At 40.3% G+C, this 22,563-nt stretch overlaps 1 protein-coding gene across 1 annotated transcript in view; it reads left to right on the top strand.

Annotated features, from left to right (window-relative positions):
• LOC115473215 (protein SCO1 homolog, mitochondrial) overlaps window positions 1-20,826 on the top strand; it is a 32,048-nt gene extending 11,222 nt beyond the window's left edge. Inside the window, exons 3-8 of the mRNA XM_030207995.1 lie at window positions 3,299-3,389; window positions 5,044-5,241; window positions 9,233-9,325; window positions 16,554-16,669; window positions 19,420-19,682; window positions 19,950-20,826. Coding sequence (XP_030063855.1) covers window positions 3,299-3,389; window positions 5,044-5,241; window positions 9,233-9,325; window positions 16,554-16,669; window positions 19,420-19,554 — 633 coding nt within the window. The 3' untranslated portion in view covers window positions 19,555-19,682; window positions 19,950-20,826. The remainder of the gene's footprint in view (window positions 1-3,298; window positions 3,390-5,043; window positions 5,242-9,232; window positions 9,326-16,553; window positions 16,670-19,419; window positions 19,683-19,949) is intronic.
• Window positions 20,827-22,563: the final 1,737 nt, after the last annotated feature.

The raw sequence follows: 22,563 nt of genomic DNA, 5'->3' as shown, positions 1-22,563 counted from the left end.
TAAAAATGGGCCTTGTATGGTAACATAGTTAATGTGTTATATTTATTATATTAAAAGAGGTGTGTATAAAATTTATTTATTTTTATCAGACTGCTTTTTCCTGCAGTTAATTTCTCTGTCTTGTTATAAAATGCAGCTGGCAATGTAGGGATTTGATAAGTCTGTACCAGTTCAGTTTAATAATTTGATATACCATACGTCACAGTAAATAACGAGGGTCTCTTTTACAAAACCTTGCTAGTGATTCCCGGTGTGGCAAACGAGAGGAAGCCCATTCAATTCCTATGGGCTTCCTCTCATTTGCCACGCAGGAATTCCTAGCATTGCTTTGTAAAAGAAGCCCAGTGTGTGTACAAAATTAATCAAAAAGAAATAAAATCATTGAAACCCATTGGACTCACCTAGTTTATCCTGTGGTTGCTTAGGCCCTCTAGGAAGCAGGCCCCAGTACACCTTCAGGTTTCTGGAGTTCATTTTGTAAGGCAGAGCTCTCTGGTATTTGTAAACAGGATTCTGAGACTTGGGTCTGCTAAAGTGCATGGTTGGCATTAAAAGACAGATGTCCCTGAGCTCTGTGACAGACACCCCTCCACCCCACCCCACACACATGAACCCTAGAATTTACTAGAAAGCAGACAATGTTCAACAGCATGAGTGGCATATACTTTGTAATTGTATAATACACTGTATCATACAAAGGTATTTATAAGAATATAAGTAATCAATTTGATCATTAAGCGTTAATTTAAGGCATAATTAATTTCAGCATAACTTACAGCACTGGTAAAGGACTGCAGTGCTGTCCTAGGCCAAACACTGTAAGAGCTGGCAGCCAAAAGGGGCTGGAAAAAAACCAAAACAGAAAACAAAATGTTCTGAAGCATGTGTACACAGTTCAGATGGGGCCCACTGCAATATGCTGGTGATGTTAGTTTCCTAGGCAGTTCTTTGAGATTTCTAATAGTGAATAATTCATTACTTGAGGTTAGAAACATCTCAACCATGTGGTCGCTACCGTATGTAATTTCCTGAAACATAAATTTTTTAGAGCCCTCCTTGAATAGTAGTCCCTTCCTAGTCTGACTGGCTCCAAATTTAGTTCTTCCTATTCCCGGTTTTGAGTGAAATTTGTACCATTAATTGTGGGAATTTTTCCCTTGGAAGTCTCTCTTTGCTCTGATTTCAGGCAAGGTGAGACTTGACTCTGTGCCAAGAGAAGCCTTTTGCTTCAAAGCAAGTAAATACTTTTCTCTTTTGGTTGAAGCTCTGTAGAAGTTCAGCTCTGTTTTGTGGTCTGGAAATCGTTCCTGTTGGCTGGAGCCCCTAGGCATCCCTGCTCCACCACCTCCCCTTTCTTGGTTTCCTCTCAACTCTGCTTCCAACATACAATCCAGAATGTATTGGAAACCCCCTGAGTTCAAAACAACCTGTGGCAGTTAGCTCTGTCACTGCTGGTAGGGGCTGAGTGAGTCCAGCAACATCCTGTGGGTTTCAGTGACCTGGTTTAAAGGAATCTACTTCAGGTCTTGCCTTTTAGTTGCCTGCAGGCTGTGCTTTGAGTTCCACAACAGGCAGCACTGTCTGTGTTTGGCTTTACTCCAACCAGTAAGAAATCTCCAGAATTTGGTAAGATTTAGGTGACAGGAACTTCTTTTTAAGTAAGTTCTTCACATCATGAAAATAATGAACACAAAACAAAAAATACTAAAACAAAATTACATCCAGAAGGAAGATGATTAAGATAAGACAAAATAAATAGTATACAACACTAAGATCAAGCAATACAATAACAATTTGATTCTTATGTAACATAAATAGCAATAGAATGGTTCAATGTGGAGTACAGAAAGAAACTTACATTACTGGAAATTAACCTATATTAACTTTGTATACATGAAATTAATGAAGTGGTACAGAAAAAGAAAAGGATCCTCATTCGACCCCCTAGGTATTTGTGAAACATATGTTTTTAATTGTTTTTTTTGGAAAACCATGTGATATGCCAATGTTCTAATATCAATTGATAAGTTATTTTATTCTTTAGTGGCTTGATATGAAAAGGTCAGTGTAGCCTCTCAAGTTTTCTCAAAACATCCAGTGTAAATAATGTTGCATTAATCTTGTTGGCTTAAAATAAAAGCTTGCACTATCAATTATCAAATCCAAAACAATTGCAAATTCATTGTAACTGTCTTTTTAATTTAAAACATATTTTTAAAATTAGTATACTAACCTGAGTGTCTAAGTTCACGGTAGAATCCTTTGTTATTTCTAAAACTTTCAAGGTAATTTTTATTGGGAAATTTATCCTGTCAATAATGAGTGATAATGTTGCAAGTGGAGGAGTAGCCTAATAGTGCAGTGGCCTGAGCATCAGGGAAACTGAGGTTGATTCCCACTGCACCTCCTTGTAACTCTGAGCAAGTTACTCAAACCTCCATTGCCCCAAGTACAAAATAAGTACCTCTACCTCTGTATAATATTTAAAACTGCTTTGATTGTAATTACAGAAAAGTGGTATATTAAATCCTATCCCCTTTCCCTTATTCTGACCTTAACCATAGAAATTTGGTTTGGTCTGGTCTTTATTTAATGTCAAATGATGTGATACCACCCAACTTCCTACCTTATCAAGACATTCCTGCACCATAGATTCACTTCAAATTTTTACATATTGGAAGATACAAAGTAATATCATCAGCATATGTGAAAATTATTATCCTCAAAGAGCTTAAGGCCCTCTCCTATTGATTTCATTAGGATATTAAAAAGAATTGGGGACAGTGGAGAGCCCAGTGGATCACCATACTTAACTTCCCATTCCGATATAGCCACATATTGAGTTTGTTCCTAAATAACGAACATGTAATATTAGATTTTTATAAGCTGAGGGAGTTCATTCCACTAGTATGGTGCCTGATATCGAAATGCTGTGATCGGCGTGGATTCCAAGTAAATTATCTTATTAGATAGAATAACCAACAGATTCCATTCGTAGGATTGAAGAGCTTGAGGAGAAATGAAGAGGATCAAGTTGGTAAGATAAAATGGACAACTAGACAACAGAACCTTGAAAAACAAATCTTGCTTTTGTTGATGTCTTTTGGCATTTTCCCCTTGGCAGCAGGGCTCTCTTTGCTCATACAGCTGATCCCAGTGTATTAAGCTAAAAGGTCCTTATTGCTAAAATAATTTTTTTTTATACATGCCTTTTTGAAGAAAACATTTGACCATAGTGTATACCTCATTTTGGTTGACTTCACTGATAATTTTAATACTTCTTACTCTTTCCCAGTAGCCTGTTTCCTGGAAGTCTTTGGCAATAACTTTTGCTGTTGGAGGAGCTTTACTGGCTGGAATGAAATACATGAAGAAAGAAAAAGAAGAAAGTACGTAGCAGTGACATAAATGCTCAATATAAACCAGTGTGAATGTGTTATAGATCTATAAAGAACATACAGACCTTATCTCTTGTCCCAGTAATTCATACATAGTCATGTTTCATTGTAGTTATCTTGTGCTTAAAGAACTCCTCACACTATGATATAGAGGCCACAGTCTCTAAATGGAATTTAACAGTAGATCTTTCTTGGTCAGCAGTGCAATTAGTTTTTTTGATTTCCATATTAATTTGCTTCTTCCTCCATTCAGCTGGCCATCTTTATACTGAATTTCATAAAATCATAACAGCCCGTATTTCCACATGACTTTTTCCATCAGAACTAACAGGTAACTTCTCTTGAGCAATCAAGTTCACAAAATCATAACCCTCGCCAGAACATCTATTCACCTTCCCTTGACCTATTGCAACCGTCCCACCTTTGTTCATTATCTGTAAGTGCCTAGCATAGATAAAGTTAACCAGAAATGTTTGGAATGAGTTGAAAAGTATTCTGATTTATAATTCTATTATTTGTAATCCACATTGAACAGCTACAATACATTAAGGTGGTGGAAATAGATAAATGTCTCAGTACCCAGCTTAGTTCTCAGATTCTGGAAAACAGAGCAAAATCTAACTATCAAGATAAAATGAGCCTCCTATATATCTTGAAACGAGATCATTTCTGAGCCCTTTCAATTGGCTATTATCCAGTCCATAACATGAATTTGGTGTAATTCATTCATTTGATATTTTACCTTTTTCAGGTTTTCAGAATATCCACAATAAATATTCGTGAGAGAGATTTGCATGCAGTGGAGGCAGTGCACGCAAATCTCTCATGAATATTCATTGTGGATATCCTGAAAACCTGACTGGCTGGGGTGCCTCCAGGACCAGGTTTGGGAATCACTGTACTGTGTGCTTGATGCAAAGCAGCTCTGTGCAGAAAGCCTGATGTGTGTGGTGGCAAATGACAGAAAGCACCAAAGTTTTGATAGGCAGTATATAAATGTATAAATAAATAGGTCACCAATTCTGCTCACTGCATCTCAAAAAAGATATGTGGGGCTCATTTTCAAAGCACTTAGCCTTCCAAAGTTCCATAGGTTTCTATGGAAGGCTAAGTGCTTTGAAAATATGCCTGATAGTAGAATTGGGAAAGGGAATGAGATGACTTCCCTATGAGGAAAGGCTAAAGTGGCTAGGACGCTTCAGTTTGGAGAAAAGACGGCTGAGGGGAGATATGATAGAGGTCTATAAAATAATGAGTGGCGTGGAACAGGTAGACATGAATCGCTTGTTTACTCTTTCCAAAAATATTAGGACTAGGGGGCACACAATGAAGCTACAAAGTAGTAAATTTAAAACTAATCAGAGAAAATATTTCTTCACTCAACATGTAATTAAACTCTGGAATTTGTTTGCCAGAGCTGAAATCTGTTGTACAACAGTAGTAATTCCTATAACAGTATTTCACAAAGCAAATCAGGGCAAAAGGTCAGGAGCAAATTGGAGCAAAGTAATAGAAAGTGAGAATTAAATGTTGATTGGCACTAGAGCCAGATGCAGAATCCCATGTTGAGGTAACATTTGCTTGTGTACCTGGATTGCAGAGATCATTCTTTCAAATTTGGTTCACTACTGATATTTTTATACAGAGCTTGAACGGGAGCGGAATCGTTCTCTTGGGAAACCACTTCTGGGAGGGCCTTTCTCACTGATGGACCACAATGGACAATCCAGAACCAGCAATAGCTACCTGGGCCAATGGGTGCTACTGTACTTTGGATTTACACACTGCCCTGATATCTGTCCAGAAGAAATTGAGAAAATGATTCTGGTGGTAGATGAAATTGGTAAGTGTTTCTTCTCTGACATAATCGCTGCTTTTTAATAAGACGTACCCACTACCGTTTTACAGTATGTATGGAATGGGAACTAAGGTCCCTATTTACTGAAGTGTAGTTAGTTTTTGTACTTCTGCACCTAAGGAGCAAAGCCTGTGTGGCAAGCATCTACCCTGCATTGGCCGCAGAGGGCAAACACTTATTGCATGGTTAATGCATCAGCAGAGAGCACCGGTGCATTGGTAGTTTTGCAGTACTACTGCTAGGGTCACAGTCTGTCAAGTTAGGGCAATTGCTCCTCATTTGACAGATTGACCCCTAGTGGTAGTACTGAGAAACTGCCGGTAGGAGTCGTAGCCGCCATTTTGAAAGCACTAGAGCAGTAAGGATCTCTCCTGCCATTACACATGGACACCAGATAACTTTTCAATAAGTTATCAATAAGTTCTCGGGCTTCTTGGTGGGGAGGGAGAGATTTTTGCAATCTTGTGCTTTGGGGGGGGGGGGGAGGGGGAGGGCACTGCGAGGGTGATTGGGTAAGGTATCTTTTTACCTAATAGGATCGTGATACTGGCATCCATGACAGCATGTGATAACCTCTTGCGCACTGGCTTCCCATGACCTGGCTCTGATCATGACCTGCCTGGATTCTACCCCTATCCACACTTAAGAGCATGGGGTTTTTGCAGCATTGACTGGTTTTAGTATTAAGTAGCCTTAGCATGGTTTAGTAAACAGGTCCCTGTTGTAAAAGCAGAGTTCAGTGCTTGGTTAATCGTGGCACAGGAGTCAAACTGTTCCTGAGAGCAATATATTTCTTTGGAACAAAACAATCATTAAGGTATAGGCGTTGTAGTTTATCAAGTATATCTGTGTGATCATAGATCAAAAGCCTCCATGTACAGATGACATGATGGTCCCGAGTTGCTTTGGGGGAGATCTAGAGGAGTGAAAGCTTGGGGGGGGGGGGGGGTGAATAACGGGAAAATGCAGTAAAGGTGTTTTGGGTTTGTTTTGGGTTTTTTTGTTCCTTCCAGCAGCCAGATGTGGAAGAATTGGAGTTTCTCAGAAAAATCAAAAAACTTCTTTCTAAATTGTATATCATTTATTTATTTATTTACAACATTTGTATCCCACATTTTCCCACCTATTTGCAGGCTCAATGTGGCTTACATATTTCCGTAATGGTGATTACCAGTTCCGGAAAAAAAAGAAATACATAGTTAAGGTAGAGGAGACAGAATGGAGTAAGTATTCAGGAAGGAAAGTTCATCTTATAATAAAAATCAGGATAACTTAGTTTGAAACAATCATGAATATTAAACTTCAAAATTAGTATGAGCGATAGGAAATAAAGAATTAGATATTGTGAAAGTCCAGTGTACATCTTGTTAATTAACAATTAGGGTGCATTATTATGGTAAGCTTTCTTGAATAAATTGGTCTTCAATAATTAATGGAAATTCATTATGTCGTGGGTTGTTTTTATTGTTTTTGGTAGTTCATTCCAGATTTGCGTGGCTATGTAAGAGAAACTAGATGCATATGTTAGTTTATATTTTAGTCCTTTGCAATTGGGATAATGTAGATTCAGGAACGTACGAGATGAGTTAGTAGAGTTCCTGGTTGGTAGGTCTATGAGGCCTGACATATATCCCGGAGCTTCTCCATGTATGATCTTATGGACCAAGGTACAAACCTTGAATGCAATACGTTCTTTTAATGGAAGTCAGTGTAATTTTTCTCGTAAGGGTTTTCATATTTCATTTTGCCAAATATGAGTCTGGCTGCCGTGTTTTGTGCAGTCTGAAGTTTTTTAATAATTTGTTTTTTGGTACCCGGCATAGATAGCATTACAATAGTCTAGTTGGCATAGGACCAGTGATTGTACCAGTCTGCAGAATGTTTCTCTTGAGGAAAAAAGGTTTTATTCTTTTGAGTTTCCACATTGAGTGAAACATTTTCTTTTTTGTGTTTTTTTTCGCATGGTTCTCTAATGTAAGGTTTCGATCGATTGTAACTCCTAGAATTTTCAGACTTTCTGAGACAGCAAGGGTAAAGTTTGGGATATTTAAATGAGTGGGCTTGTATTTGTTGTGTTGCGATGATAGAATGAGACATTGTGTTTTGTCTGCATTGAGTTTCAGTTGAAAAGCATCCGCCCATGAGTTCATAATATGAAAACTGCCGTTGATTTCTTTAGTATTTTCTGCCAGGTCATGTTTAAATGGGATGTAGATCGTGACATCATCCGTGTAAATAAAAGGATTAAGGCCTTGTTTGGACAACGTCTTGGCTAATGGTGTCATCTTGAGATTAAAGAGGGTCGGAAAGATCCAGGGTGGATTATGGAAATACAACATCTATATGAACTCTTAACGTAGAACTAAACCCTAACTAAAATATGTATTGCAGACTTTTCAGTTGCTAATAACTCATCAGTATTTGTGGATTTAGTGCAAAACACAATACATCAATTTAGTCTTCCCACAATAAGAAGCCACAAGCGTAAATCTATTCCCCCCTAGGGTATATATATCAATTTTTTTAAAATTCCCACGATACGATTAATCAAAGCTACAGGGAGCAAACAAAAGCTTGAAAGAATACCTCTAATGGAAGTAAATTCTATAGGGACTGATAGGTTGATGTTAATTTTGGAGACAACACTGAAGGACTCGCTAACAAAGCTTGTTGCAAGGGTCTAACATTACTACTGGGCTGGTAAATATGCAGTAAAGTATTCTGGGACAAGTATTTCTAAATGCACAATGTTTTTAGTTTCACACAGTACACAATGACCAGTGCAGGTCCTTCAGGATGGGTAAAATGGTAAAATGGTCATAAATGCTGCCCCCCCCCCCCCCCCCCCCACCAGTAGTCATGCAGCTGTATTCTGCACAAGCTGAAAGCATTAATCTGTAGGGCACCCCTAAAGAAGGCAGTGCAGTACTCTATAACTAATCCTTCCAAAGATAGGGACAGAACTGCCCAAATTGCCAGAGGCACAGAAAAAGATGGTTTGGCCACTGCTGTGACATGGAATTCCATTGATACGTCCACTAAGCTCTACACTGTGGCTTTCAGTTGTACAACTGAAGCTGAAGACTCTTTAGTTTTCTGCATTTGAAGTTTGAGGTTACCAATAGATGAAGATGAAGAACTATGGCTCTGTGTTGTAGATTGTTTGTTTGTTTCTTATGTCTTATTTTATGTTCACTGCTTTGACTAAAGTTTTGTTTGGGAAGATGATATATAAATTTTAACTTTCCAATTCTGTTAGAGCAAACAATTTGTAATACAATAATCCAAAGCCCCTCCTTTTATGTGGGAAAATAAAAAGGTTACAGACGTTCAAACGTAACTGTTTCAGACTGTTTATGGACCTATGACATGAATAATCACAATGTTTGGGACCTGCTACTTTGGTCACCTTCCAGAGACGGTTACAAATATTTAAGAAAAATTATGGAAAAGCGTGACCTGCAAGCTTAGACCAAAAAGAATGCACATTAAATATTATCCAAACTGTATACAAACTTCCTGTCACTTTTCTACCTGATCTGGCTTTTAAAAAATATATATTTTACTTAATGATAACTAATACTAGATTTACAGGAAATTTTCAAAAAGAAAATGGCTCCTAAAGCCAACACTCTTGAAGAAACATTTTCCGCCTTAATAGTGTGGCACTGGCTACATCTGGAAATACTTGGAGTTTTGGTCCACAATAAGTTAAATCCGTTTTCTTAAAGTAAGATTTTAAAATAAGTATCTTGTCCTTTTCTGAGAGAAAAGAAGCCAAGAGAATAGCTTGTGTGGTGGTGATATCCTGTGAAGTTTATAGAAATGTAGTGAGATTGAATTGTCTAGTTCCTCTACCACATCAAAAGCGTTCTTGACTTCATTCTTTCTAACAACCTGAATAAGCAAATAGTAGCAATTTAATAATTTGACAGGCATTAGTCATTTCTGAAATTTGTTTCTTTATTTTTCTCAGATCAAATACCATCCTTGCCAAACTTGACACCCCTGTTTATCACAATTGATCCTGAAAGAGACAGTATGGAAGCTGTGGCCAGATATGTGAAAGGTAACATTTGGCACTTTTCTTCCTTTGTTCTGTAACATTTGTAAATAAACTGGTGTATCATCAAACTCAAGGGCCACTTGAGGCAGGAGCCTCAGGCAGCACTCTCCCTGAAGCGGCATTTCCCCCTTCCTGCCTCCATCCCCTTCCCCGAATTTACCCCCATTTTCCAAAAGGCAATGACCGCAATTTCCCATACGCAGCCCCTGCCTCTGGCAATGACCTCTTCTCTTTACTTTGACCCACCTCTCTGATGTAACTTCCTGTTTCCTCAGAGGCGGGCCGCAGTAGAGAAGAGGCTAGTGGTAGTGGCAGGGCAGTGTATGGGAATCACCGCCGCCTTTTGGAAAATTGAGAAAGGGGGAGATGCCAGACCATGGCACAGAGGGGGGTGAGGTGGCATTTCGACCCTGCCTCAGGTGGATTCTTGCTTTGGGCTGCCCCTGACTGTAAGTTTCTTATTCACTTTGTAACTAGTTGCAGAGAATCATAAGGTGTCCGTCAAGGTAGATGAAAAATCCTATTGAGACAGGAATTGAGACAACCATGTCAGAATGTGCTGAATTCTGGTGCTGTTCTAGAAAAGTAGACAATTTGCAATTTTTTCCAACCCCTTTACATGAATGAAATTGCCACACATTCTGTTGGTTTGCTTGCCATACGTTGTTGGTTTGGAAAGTATAAAATGAAGCCAAGTATGGTAAGATAACTAACCATTAGATGGCACTGTCAGCAGATTTGAAAAGATGCATTTTACATTGAAAGCACAGGGTGCCATTGTACCAATTCAGTAGGTATTGCCTGCTTCTCCACTACTAGGAGGCCATAGACATGGGTTACAATACATAGCAACCATTAAGAAAGGAATGCAGATCAGTCACTAGGCTGCACGGTAGAATTTAGAACAAAGAAAATGAAATACGTGTCAGAATTTCTAAGAGCCAGCGGAGCAGGGATAGGTGTGTCACAGAATAAAATAATGTGAAATAATTTCCACCCTTCATGTATCCGTGTGGTCTGTAATTATTCATTGAAGCAGATTAACACAGTAATCATACCACATTTACCCATGAACAGGTCCAGAAATAGTTATTTGAACTTGTTCTTCAGCATGTAGTTTACTAAAGCAGCATTTTCCAAGCTGTGGCTCATGACCCCCATGGGGTCACACACGCTGCCTTTGGGATCGTGATTTCAGTGGGCACTACATAGACACATCATTATGACACACCTTTGTAGGGTCGCGGGAGTTGCTGCATGGCTGGAAGTGGCACTGTTTTTGTAGGGTTTTCGGATTGGTATTCTAAGACTAGGGCAGTTGATGTTACATATGGCTAAGATTTGTTACATACTAAGATTTGTAACAGAGTGGACACCGGAGAGGGAGTGAAAAACATGAAAAAGGATCTGCGGAAACTAGAAGAATGGTCTAAGGTTTGGCAATTAAAATTCAATGCGAAGAAATGCAAAGTGATGCACTTAGGGAGTAGAAATTCATGGGAGAAGTATGTGTTAGGCGGGGAGAGTCTGATAGTTACGGACGGGGAGAGGGATCTTGGGGTGATAGTATCGGAGGATCTGAAGGCGACGAAACAGTGTGACAAGGCGGTGGCCGTAGCCAGAAGGTTGCTAGGCTGTATAGAGAGAGGTGTGACCAGCAGAAGAAAAGAGGTGTTGATGCCCCTTTATAAGTCATTGGTGAGACCCCACCTGGAGTATTGTGTTCGGTTCTGGAGGCCGTACCTTGCTAAGGATGTAAAAAAAATGGAAGCGGTGCAAAGAAAAGCTACGAGAATGGTATGGGATTTGCGTTACAAGACGTATGAGGAGAGACTTGCTGACCTGAACATGTATACCCTGGAGGAAAAGAGAAACAGGGGTGGTAAGATACAGACGTTCAAATATTTGAAAGGTATTAATCCGCAAACAAACCTTTTCCGGAGATGGAGGGCAGTAGAACGAGAGGACATGATATGAGAGTAAAGGGGGGCAGACTCAAGAAAAATGTCAGGAAGTATTTTTTCACGGAGAGAGTGGTTGATACTTGGAATGCCCTCCCGCGGGAGGTGGTGGAGATGAAAACGGTAGTGGAATTCAAGCATGCATGGGATAAACATAAAGGAATCCTGTGCAGAAGGAATGGATCCTCAGAAGCTTAGCCGAGATTGGGAGGCGGGGCTGGTGTTTGGGTGGTGGGTCTAGTTCTGGGCAAGACTTCTACGGTCTGTGTCCTGAAAATGGGGCTAGTCCTGGGCAAGACTTCTACAGTCTGTGTCCTGAAAATGGCAGATACAAATCAAGGTAAGGTATACACAAGAAGTAGCACATATGAGTTTATCTTGTTGGGCAGACTAGATGGACCGTGCAGGTCTTTTTCTGCCGTCATTTACTATGTTACTATCCAGCTTATTTTCGAAAGAGAAAAACGCCTATAGTGTGACCTAAATCGGGAGATAGACGTTTGTCTCGCAAAGGCGCCCAAATCGGTATAATCGAAAGCCGATTTTGGCCGTTTCCAACTGCACTCCATCGCGGAAACGAATAAAGTTGACTGGGGTGTGTCGGAGGCATGGTGGAGGCGGAACTGGGGCGTGGTTATCAGCCGAGGAGAGATGGGCGTCTTTAGCTGATAATCGAAAAAAAAAAAGGTGTTTTTACCGTGATTTTGGGTCACTTTTTTTGGACCCTTTTTTTTCACGAACAAGTCCCAAAAAAGTGCCCCAACTGCCCAGATGACCACTGGAGGGAATCGGGGATGACCTCCCCGGACTCCCCCAGTGGTCACTAACCCCCTCCGACCAAAAAAAAAACAACTTCAAAAACTTTTTTCCCAGCCTGTATGCCAGCCTCAAATGCCGTACCCACCTCCATGACAGCAGAATGTGTTAGATCCTGTCACAGCCTTTCCCTTGGTCAGATGTGGCTCTTGGGTGCAGTACAGGGTCACATCAGCATTGCATTGTGGTGGGTGTAGGGTATTGGGCTCCGTGATTTCATTAGCTTGTGTTACAGTCTCACAATGTTGGTAGTTGGTAGGCTCTTCTCCCGTGGTGCCTTTCCCCCTGCCTACTAGGTCAGAGTGTGCCCTGTTGTGTTTCCTGTTGTAGTCCATGCGGTAGTGGCCATTTTTGTAAGCCAGTTTTAGTTCCCTTTCCTGTGTTAGCTACGTTAGACAATTTAGTTCTTCCCTTGAATATGGCTGAATGAGGGCATTGTACAGCATTCTGCCAGTTCTGCCCTACTGCTCATCTCAGTACCAGGGAGACTCGTTGCCAGTGGGGCACAACCTCTGATCTGCAGTTAACTGTGAGTAAAGGCGGTTATTCCAATAAAGGACGTTTTCGTAGAGATTAGTCTTCAGGTGTCAACTGGTGTGTCAAGGTTATATAGCAGCAACCAGTCCTAGAGGCCTGCGTGTATGCAGGTCCCTGGAGCACTTTAAGTGGGTACCGCAGTGCACTTCATCCAGGTGGCCCCAGGCCCATCCCCCCCCCCCCCCCCCCACCTGTAACACTTGTGCTGGTAAATGGGAGGCCTCCAAAACCCACTGTACCCACATGTACAGTGGGGGAAATAAGTATTTGATCCCTTGCTGATTTTGTAAGTTTGCCCACTGACAAAGACATGAGCAGCCCATAATTGAAGGGTAGGTTATTGGTAACAGTGAGAGATAGCACATCACAAATTAAATCCGGAAAATCACATTGTGGAAAGTATATGAATTTATTTGCATTCTGCAGAGGGAAATAAGTATTTGATCCCCCACCAACCAGTAAGAGATCTGGCCCCTACAGACCAGGTAGATGCTCCAAATCAACTCGTTACCTGCATGACAGACAGCTGTCGGCAATGGTCACCTGTATGAAAGACACCTGTCCACAGACTCAGTGAATCAGTCAGACTCTAACCTCTACAAAATGGCCAAGAGCAAGGAGCTGTCTAAGGATGTCAGAGACAAGATCATACACCTGCACAAGGCTGGAATGGGCTACAAAACCATCAGTAAGACGCTGGGCAAGAAGGAGACAACTGTTGGTGCCATAGTAAGAAAATGGAAGAAGTACAAAATGACTGTCAATCGACAAAGATCTGGGGCTCCACGCAAAATCTCACCTCGTGGGGTATCCTTGATCATGAGGAAGGTTAGAAATCAGCCTACAACTACAAGGGGGGAACTTGTCAATGATCTCAAGGCAGCTGGGACCACTGTCACCACGAAAACCATTGGTAACACATTACGACATAACGGATTGCAATCCTGCAGTGCCCGCAAGGTCCCCCTGCTCCGGAAGGCACATGTGACGGCCCGTCTGAAGTTTGCCAGTGAACACCTGGATGATGCCGAGAGTGATTGGGAGAAGGTGCTGTGGTCAGATGAGACAAAAATTGAGCTCTTTGGCATGAACTCAACTCGCCGTGTTTGGAGGAAGAGAAATGCTGCCTATGACCCAAAGAACACCGTCCCCACTGTCAAGCATGGAGGCGGAAATGTTATGTTTTGGGGGTGTTTCTCTGCTAAGGGCACAGGACTACTTCACCGCATCAATGGGAGAATGGATGGGGCCATGTACCGTACAATTCTGAGTGACAACCTCCTTCCCTCCGCCAGGGCCTTAAAAATGGGTCGTGGCTGGGTCTTCCAGCACGACAATGACCCAAAACATACAGCCAAGGCAACAAAGGAGTGGCTCAGGAAGAAGCACATTAGGGTCATGGAGTGGCCTAGCCAGTCACCAGACCTTAATCCCATTGAAAACTTATGGAGGGAGCTGAAGCTGCGAGTTGCCAAGCGACAGCCCAGAACTCTTAATGATTTAGAGATGATCTGCAAAGAGGAGTGGACCAAAATTCCTCCTGACATGTGTGCAAACCTCATCATCAACTACAGAAGACGTATGACCGCTGTGCTTGCCAACAAGGGTTTTGCCACCAAGTATTAGGTCTTGTTTGCCAGAGGGATCAAATACTTATTTCCCTCTGCAGAATGCAAATAAATTCATATACTTTCCACAATGTGATTTTCCGGATTTAATTTGTGATGTGCTATCTCTCAATGTTACCAATAACCTACCCTTCAATTATGGGCTGCTCATGTCTTTGTCAGTGGGCAAACTTACAAAATCAGCAAGGGATCAAATACTTATTTCCCCCACTGTAGGTGCCCCCTTCACCCCTAAGAGGTATGGTAGTGTTGTACATTTGTGGGAGGAGGATTGGGTGTTCAGCACCCTTGGTAAGGGAGCTATGCATGTGGGAGCTTTTTCTGACGTAGGGTGCCCAGTTGGTGTCCTGGCATATCAGGGGGGCGAGTGTACTACGAATCGTGGCCCCTCCCACGACCAATTGGCTTGGATTAGGACGTTTTAGAGCTGGGCATTTTTAGTTTCCATTATCTCTAAAAAAAAAAAAAAAAACGCCCAGCTCAAAAACGTCCATTTTTTCGAAAATACAGTTCGGCCCACCCCTTCTTGGACCCGTTCTCAGAGATAAACGCCCATGGAGATAGGCGTTTCCGTTCGATTATGCCCCTCCACGTCTATGTTACATATGGCTGTTTGTGTTCTACCTTTCCTCCGTGTTTTTTTCTTTAAGAATTACTTATTTTGTGTGTTTTAATTTATGTATTTTGGGAATATTTGTCAGTTGTTCCCAAACCTGGTCTTGGAGACACCTCAGCCACTCAGGTTTTCAGGATACCCACAACGAATATTCATGAGAGAGATTTGCATGCATTGCCTCCACTGCATGCAAATCTATCTCAACAGTATTCATTGTGGATATTCTGAAAACCTGACTGGTTAGGGTGCCTTCAGGACCAGGTTTGGGAACCACTGGTTTAAGTAGTATTCCTGTTTAAAATTGAAATTGTTTTCTTTTGTGAGAACGAGTGTATATTTTATATGAATTTTGGAAAATTAACAAATATTAATCAGATTGGATCCCTACAATAGCTCCTTGTGACACTGGGCAAGTCATTTAACCCTCTGTTGCCCAAGTACAAAACGTTGGTACTGTAGGTACTGTCTTTGTCCCTGGCAGGCTCACAGTCTGTAATATGTAAATCTCACTTTGGTTGTACCACAGAGAGGTGGTACATCTAAGATTATAACATAACATTAAATTTACAAAAAAAAAAGATCTTGCAGAAAAAAAGATGCAAGTGTCTACAGGTACATTGTTTTTCTTTGTTTTATTTTTAAAGTAAATGTATGTACATATTTCATTTTTGCAAATTGGTGCAAAGATTGGACATTTTCAGAATTGTCCTTAGAGACTAACTTTATAAAAGTTGCGTAGGTCAATAGGGCAAAACAATACATATTAACATCCTGCTTTATATAAACACATACCCCCTGATACTTAAAAGCATTTAACTGGTCAGGATCGGCAACTGATTTGTTAAATGCCCCATATCCAGCTATCCGGCGATATTCAGCCCCACTTTAGCGGCTATATTTGGCCACGTGAATATGTGGGTATCTTTGGCCGGTTAGAAAATAACCGGTTAAGTCTGACTATCAACCCCAAAGTCTTTTCATAAAATACTAGTACAAATCCTACAAAACCCATTGGTACGTGCATGCAAAATGTGCAGTTGCTTGTAGTTTATCACGTATGTGTGTAAATTGTAGCTCCACTCCACAACATGCCTACATCAAAGGCACATACATATGTGTGATCTTGCTATCATGTCTGCTTTTACGTATGGGATAATTTTATCCACCTAATTTTATAAAAAGCGCTAAAATTTTGTGTGCGCATTTTAATTGAATAACAAGCTAATTAGTGCCAGTAGGCTTTTTAGGAAGCAATTATTGGCACTAGTTTGATTCAGTTTCATGTACACACATAAATTTAGGCACGAGATGGGAAAGGGGGTGCAGAAATGGGAGGGCATGGGCGGATCTGGGGGCGTGACTTTCATGTGCCGCCTCACTCAGAAATGGTCACTTGCACCACATTTTTGTTGGTGCAAATGGCTGCACATAAATGTAGACAGGATCCCTGGGCTTGAGGTCTATTGTGTAAACCACACATAACTTTAGATGCAGTTTATAGAATATTGCTGTGTGCTCTTTTTTCGGCACAGAGATTTTGGGGGGCATTTATAGAATTTCCCCCATATGCACAAAATGATTTTTTAATTACCCCCTAATTGGCTGGCAGTAACTTTATCATACTGTTGGGTGATTGCCTCTTGAACTAATAGTGATCTGTTGCGTTTGTTTAGAATTTTCCCCCAAGCTGATTGGATTGACTGGGACACCACAGCAAGTTGAAGAAGTGGCCAGAGCGTACAGAGTATATTACAGCCAGGGACCCAAGGACGACGACAATGACTATATTGTGAGTAACATGTGTTGGCTTCCTTTACAAATAATCAGGAAGAAAGGTCAGGTGCCTGGCTTACTCATATGGCTGTCAGATCACAATCCAGCCTTTTAAATGGAACTGGAATTGATATCTGTTTTAATCATTACAAAATATTCAATTGCAGTGTGTTTCTGCAGTTTTGTAAAACAATTAGTGTCCATGTTTATGGCTATTCTTATTTCTAGCAAAGTAACTGTACTCCTAAGGGAAAATGAGTCTTTAACTGCTATATAAACTGAAAATAGAAGAGTTTCTTGTCTCACTTAATAAAATAGAAATGCTTATTTCTGATGCTTACTTTCTTTCCCCAGTTAACAATTATATAATAGGCAATAATTAGATATAAATTTGTAATAGCAAACGAAATACTGAAAAATAGTTTTTGCCAAAAAACTTTAAACTGCGTGGTGATTTTAAAATCCATGCGGATTCCCCCACCCAGCTGCCTGACATTCTCTTCCTCACGGACTTGAGATTTTGTATATCCAAAACCTCTTGTTTGTCCCCTGGATTTCTGTTGTCTTCACCAAATAACCTCAGCTTCACCAGTATCTCCTGGAATGATCATTTTCTACTCTTTAGCCTTGGAATTGTCAATCTTTACAGAAGTATTTGTTAAGAAAGGGAGTAATATCCAACCTGCAGTCGTTAACGATTTTTAAAAACGTCAGACACTTTGGATTTATAGTACCTGAATATTTGGCACTGGGCTGTACTCGGACACCAGCACTGAATATCCAGGTATAAAGTGACTACTAGTCTTGACTGTACATAACACATGTATGACTACTTTGCAGAAGAAATTGATGACCCATCTTTATAAGCAGACTTTTTCGTCAGTAATGGTTGAAGGCACTGTCTGTTAACTAGTATACAAATTGACAGATAAAGTTTTTGATAGATGCTCTAATTCTGGATGCTATTGAGCTATGTTGGTTTGTTTTTAAATTATTGTTATGCATACTATTTTATTACTTGATATATAATGCAGTTAGCTTAGCAGGGTTTGAAAAAGGTTTGGATAATTTCCTAAAAGAAAAGTCCATAAGCTATTATTAAGATGAACTTGGGGAAAATCCTTTGCTTTTTTATTTTCTAGGATAAGCAGCATAAAATCTGTTTTACTCTTTTGGGATCTTGCCAGGTACTTGTGTCCTGGATTGGCCACTGATGGAAACAGGATACTGGGCTTATTGGACCTTTTGGTCTATCCCAGTATGGCAAGGCTTATGTTCTTATAAAAACAAACCAGCTATCTCCCCCCACCCCCTCTATCTTAGTTCTGCCCTGACACTATCCAGATGTCATCAAGGTGGACAGTGATATATGCAACATTATGCGAATAATGCTGCTGAAAGTTACCAATTGGCCCAGTCATTGCTGTTTTTCTGGATAAATATCAGGCCATAAATCGTTTTTTATTGCTTCATAAAAGTGAAAATAATGATGAGCAGTCCATAATTTGTCCTTTTAAAAAAATTGGCATTACATCGGCCACCCTCTACTTTCAGGTAGCATGCTTGATTTAAACATAGATCTAAAAAAAAATGAAAGTGCAATTTCTTAGTAATTTGTGAGCTGTCGGTGCCCTGGAGTGTATACCATCAAGTCTAGATGATCTGCTACTAATTAGTTTGGCAGTTTGCCCTATTACATCTTCCAGGTTCATAGAGATTTATTTCAGTTCCTCCAACTTATCGCCATTAAATACAATTTCTGGCAGGGGTATCTCCTCCATATCTTCCTCAGTGAAGACCAAAGCAAGGAATTAATTTAGCTTTCCAGCTATTGCCTTGTCCTGAGCACCTCTTATACCCCATGATCTCTATTAACCCAACTGATTCTCATATCAGCTTCTTGCATTGAATGTACTTATAAGCAAAAATACATAATTGTTTTTAAAATTATAAGTGAATGTTGGTCAGCTTTGATAAGGTTGGGAAAATAATCATATATAAAGCTTTTTATATTTGATGATGATGATTTTGAATATTTATAAGCATGCACAAATAAGGATCTTTGAATGATTGTTTACCCTAAGAATTTCATTATTGGTTTTGGACATCATCTACAAAGTTACGTCTGAAAATTTGGTGTGGATCAGGTCTGTGTATGTTTCAGAAATTCATTGGTATTGGTGAATGTAAATAAATACTTGGTCATGTGACCAAGCTTCATAGGTGCTGTGGCAGAAAGAGAACGGTTAGTTAATGACCATAAAAACAAAGTTGCAGACACTTTTGTGTTTTGATTTTTGCAGCTTTGCAAGTGAAGGGATCTGAAGTTTTTCTTGAATCCAGGAGAGAGCATCGAATTGCTTTTTATAACCTGTATTATGGGACATGCTCTTCAAAAGCCTGTTCCCATAGTTAAAAGAACATAAGTAAAAACCCTCTAGGAGAAAGCAAAGAGAAATAGAATAAATATAAAAGGGTTTGCAATCAGATTGTCCTAATAAGTAGTTATTGTAATGTGTGTTCATTGTGCAGAAGTCAGGAAGGACATGTCCATTTTTTTAAAATGGACATTATTGACTATGGAGTAATTCAATAGCACCTTATTGCAAGCCTTAACTTTTTCTTGACATAATCCATATAGGCCTCATAAAGGTATCCTGAATCCATTTTATTTTGTTTTTGTGAATATATATTCAGAATAGTTTGTTTACATATTTTCTTGCAGCTGTTACACAGTTTTCAATAGCAATCTCTTCTTTTTTACAGGTGGACCACACAATCATTATGTACTTAATAGGACCAGATGGGAAGTTTGTGGACTACTATGGACAGAATAAGAGAGTTTCAGAAATCTGTGCTTCTATAGCTGCACATATGAGACAACACAAACGAAACTGTTAAGCCTGCACATTTTCCTGGGGTGCACAGCCCAAACCACGTCTACAACCCATATGAGACATTGTCAGTTCTTCTTGCCTCGTTGAATCTGCTATTTACATAGACTTGCATCTAGCCAACTGAAATTAGTAGTGTAATCAGAGCTTTTTTTTGAGGGGGTACTTGAGGGTACTGAGTACCGGCACCTTTTTCATTGTCTGCTAAAATTGATCCATGGTCTCCAAGCTTTAATGAAAGAGCTCAGGCCCTACACACCAATTCTGCCTTGTCATTGATTCTGTGACTGGTTGCAGGGGCCTGGCCATTTTGGGGTGGGTCCCTCACTGATCACCTCACCCCTGAAGAGTGGCCTGGCATTTGAGTACCGGCACCTTTTACGCTAGAAAAAATGCACTGAGTGTAATAGAAATGATAGATAGATAGATAGATAGATAGATACCAGTGCGATGTGCCTCTTTACTGTCTCCTGAAAGTAGGAGTCCATCACTTGCTGGTCTCTGGAAGAGTGGCCTATAAATTGGGACAGTGATGCACCTCATCTGAAAAGCAGAGGCATAGCACACCTTTCTCTGGAAGGGGTTGTGGTATGATTTTTCAAATTTGTTTTTTTTTTATTGACAGCTGCTGAGCCTCTTCTCTGATTGGGTTGGGGTAAGGACATCGTTGTGTGCTTGCAGGATGGATTGTTCCATATACAAGGTGTAATCAAATTGATATTTGTGATTGTATTTTGTAGACTTTAGCCTGACTAGGTTTGAGACATTAGTATGCGCAAACAGGCTACCACTGAAAAGTGTGAAAGCGTTTTGCGGTATTTTGCCTGTGCGCATGCACTAACCCATGCATTATGGATTTTTCAAAAATATTTTTCAGAGGGGGTGTGTCATGGGTGGAGAGTAGGCGTTTCTGTGTTATCTGGCTAGCACATTATGATTAGTGCACACTAACTAACACAGGGTAAGTGCTCCTGTGTTAATGTTTTGCAAGTATGCATGCTAATATGAACATTGGCATTCAACCTGCAAATAAAGCCCTGAGAGAGTGCCACAGCGCACAGGCAGGTCCCACATTAAAATAAGCCCAGATTTTACTACACTCCAGTAAAAGGGCCCCTTTGTTTTGTAAAGTATGATGAAATCAAGAATGTAATTTTTAGTTTTGAAATTTTCTTTAAAAAAAAAAATGTATGCTTCAGCTAGAAATAGAGAAATGTTGTTCAACATGATTACTTAACGAGATAATAAATGGAGGGACAATGCATCCTATCATGCTTCACCTTTCGTCTTCTGAATTCATTTGCTAGCTATGTGATGATACCCTAACTTGGAGTTAGTTTGAGGTTTCAGTTGGGTCATGTTTTTGTTGAAAACCGTACTCAGTGTGTCTTATAAATCGTCAAATGTATATCGACATAAAACTTTATAGATTATATGATTTAATTATTAGACTCAGTAACAAATAAGCTGTTTTAGGATTTTATTGTGTTTGTTCTCTTGTTCATTAGAGGAACAGGAAAGAATGCACTGCATACAGAAACTAAATAAAAACAATTCCCTCCCTCACCACAACAAATTACTACTACTACTATTTAGCATTTCTATAGCGCTACAAGGCATACGCAGCGCTACACATAAAAGAAAGACAGTCCCTGCTCAAAGAGCTTACAATCTAAATAACTACCAAAAAAGCCACAAGCCTCCCTAACACAATCCTTATTCCCCCTGTATCATCACATTCAGAAGACACTATCTATCTCCCATCAAAGCCAAAATATACCCAACACTCTTGATTGCTCCCAAGGGGGGGGGGGGGGTGACTTGCTTTCTCTTTGCCTCTTCAGGAACGACCTGGCCCCTGTTGACGATGTACTCCAAATCGCACCCTAAGATCAGAAGGTGTGAGCTTTTGTATATTCTGGCCTTGTGAAAAATACATTTTGATGAAACCAAGAAAAGTGCTTTCCCAATTGCCTGGAGCCGGCTACCTATGCATATTAGATTGACATTGGATACCACCAAATTTAAGAAACTCTTTTGAAGGGATTTTTACTTTGTAAAGTTTGAGTGGCCAATATAATGGCTGATATGAATGGATTAGGGATTTATGAAGTTACAGAATCCGAGCAAGATGATATTTTTATATTGTGATTTTATGTAAATTGTGTATCTTTCATATTTAGTTTTATGACTATGTATAGAATGGGATCTACCAATATAAATTACAGTAGAGGTTCAGATAATTGATCTTCAGTTATCTGACACTCCGGATTAGCCAACACTCAGTTAACTGTGCTTCGCCTTCTCTCCTTCCGCCCTCCTCCCCCCACCAAAAGTACCTTTTCTCCAACCTACCCATCCGAACAGTAGCTGCTGCCTTGCTTTTGGCCCCATTCCTTCAGGTTCCTCCCCAGCCACCTGACCAAAGTAGACCTGTCCTCCCCTACCCCCGGTGTCTGCCTTTAAAAGCCCTTGTGATCCAGCAGTGAGTTTAGGGCAAGAGTGAGCCCCACTCGCTCCTGCCCATGCGGGCTACATTTTCAAAATGGCTGCCGTGGTCCCTGCACATGTAGACACACATACCCACATAGCCTGTCCCCCCCCTTCCTGCATGTGTGTGTGCATTCACACACACCTCCAGATTCCTACCCACATAGTTCCTGTTCCACACAAAACTCACCTTCCACCCCCACGAGCTACCAACTATTTCCCCTCGGTCAACCTCTTATTCCCCTAACCCATCACATACACTTGACACCTTATACTTCCATTTAAAATACTGCCCCATGAGTCTGCATATGAAGAAAGGGGGAAACACCAATGGGTTACTAGAAGTGTGCAGCTTTCAGTCTTTCTTTTTTTTTTTAATGGGTCTCTATGTTTTGTCTCCTTTTCTCATTCTCTCTCCCCTTTATCTTTCTGATACCTATGTATTATCTCAGTCTTTCAGACCATTTTCATGCCATTTTTTTTCTTCTGTGCTGCTTTTATTTTCTCTTCCTCTTTTCTCTGTCCA

Source organism: Microcaecilia unicolor, chromosome 6 (assembly GCF_901765095.1).
Source record: "Microcaecilia unicolor chromosome 6, aMicUni1.1, whole genome shotgun sequence".
In the NCBI taxonomy this organism is placed as follows: domain Eukaryota; kingdom Metazoa; phylum Chordata; class Amphibia; order Gymnophiona; family Siphonopidae; genus Microcaecilia; species Microcaecilia unicolor.
Note: the sequence above shows the minus strand (reverse complement) of the source record. Positions and strands in the feature narration are given on the sequence as shown.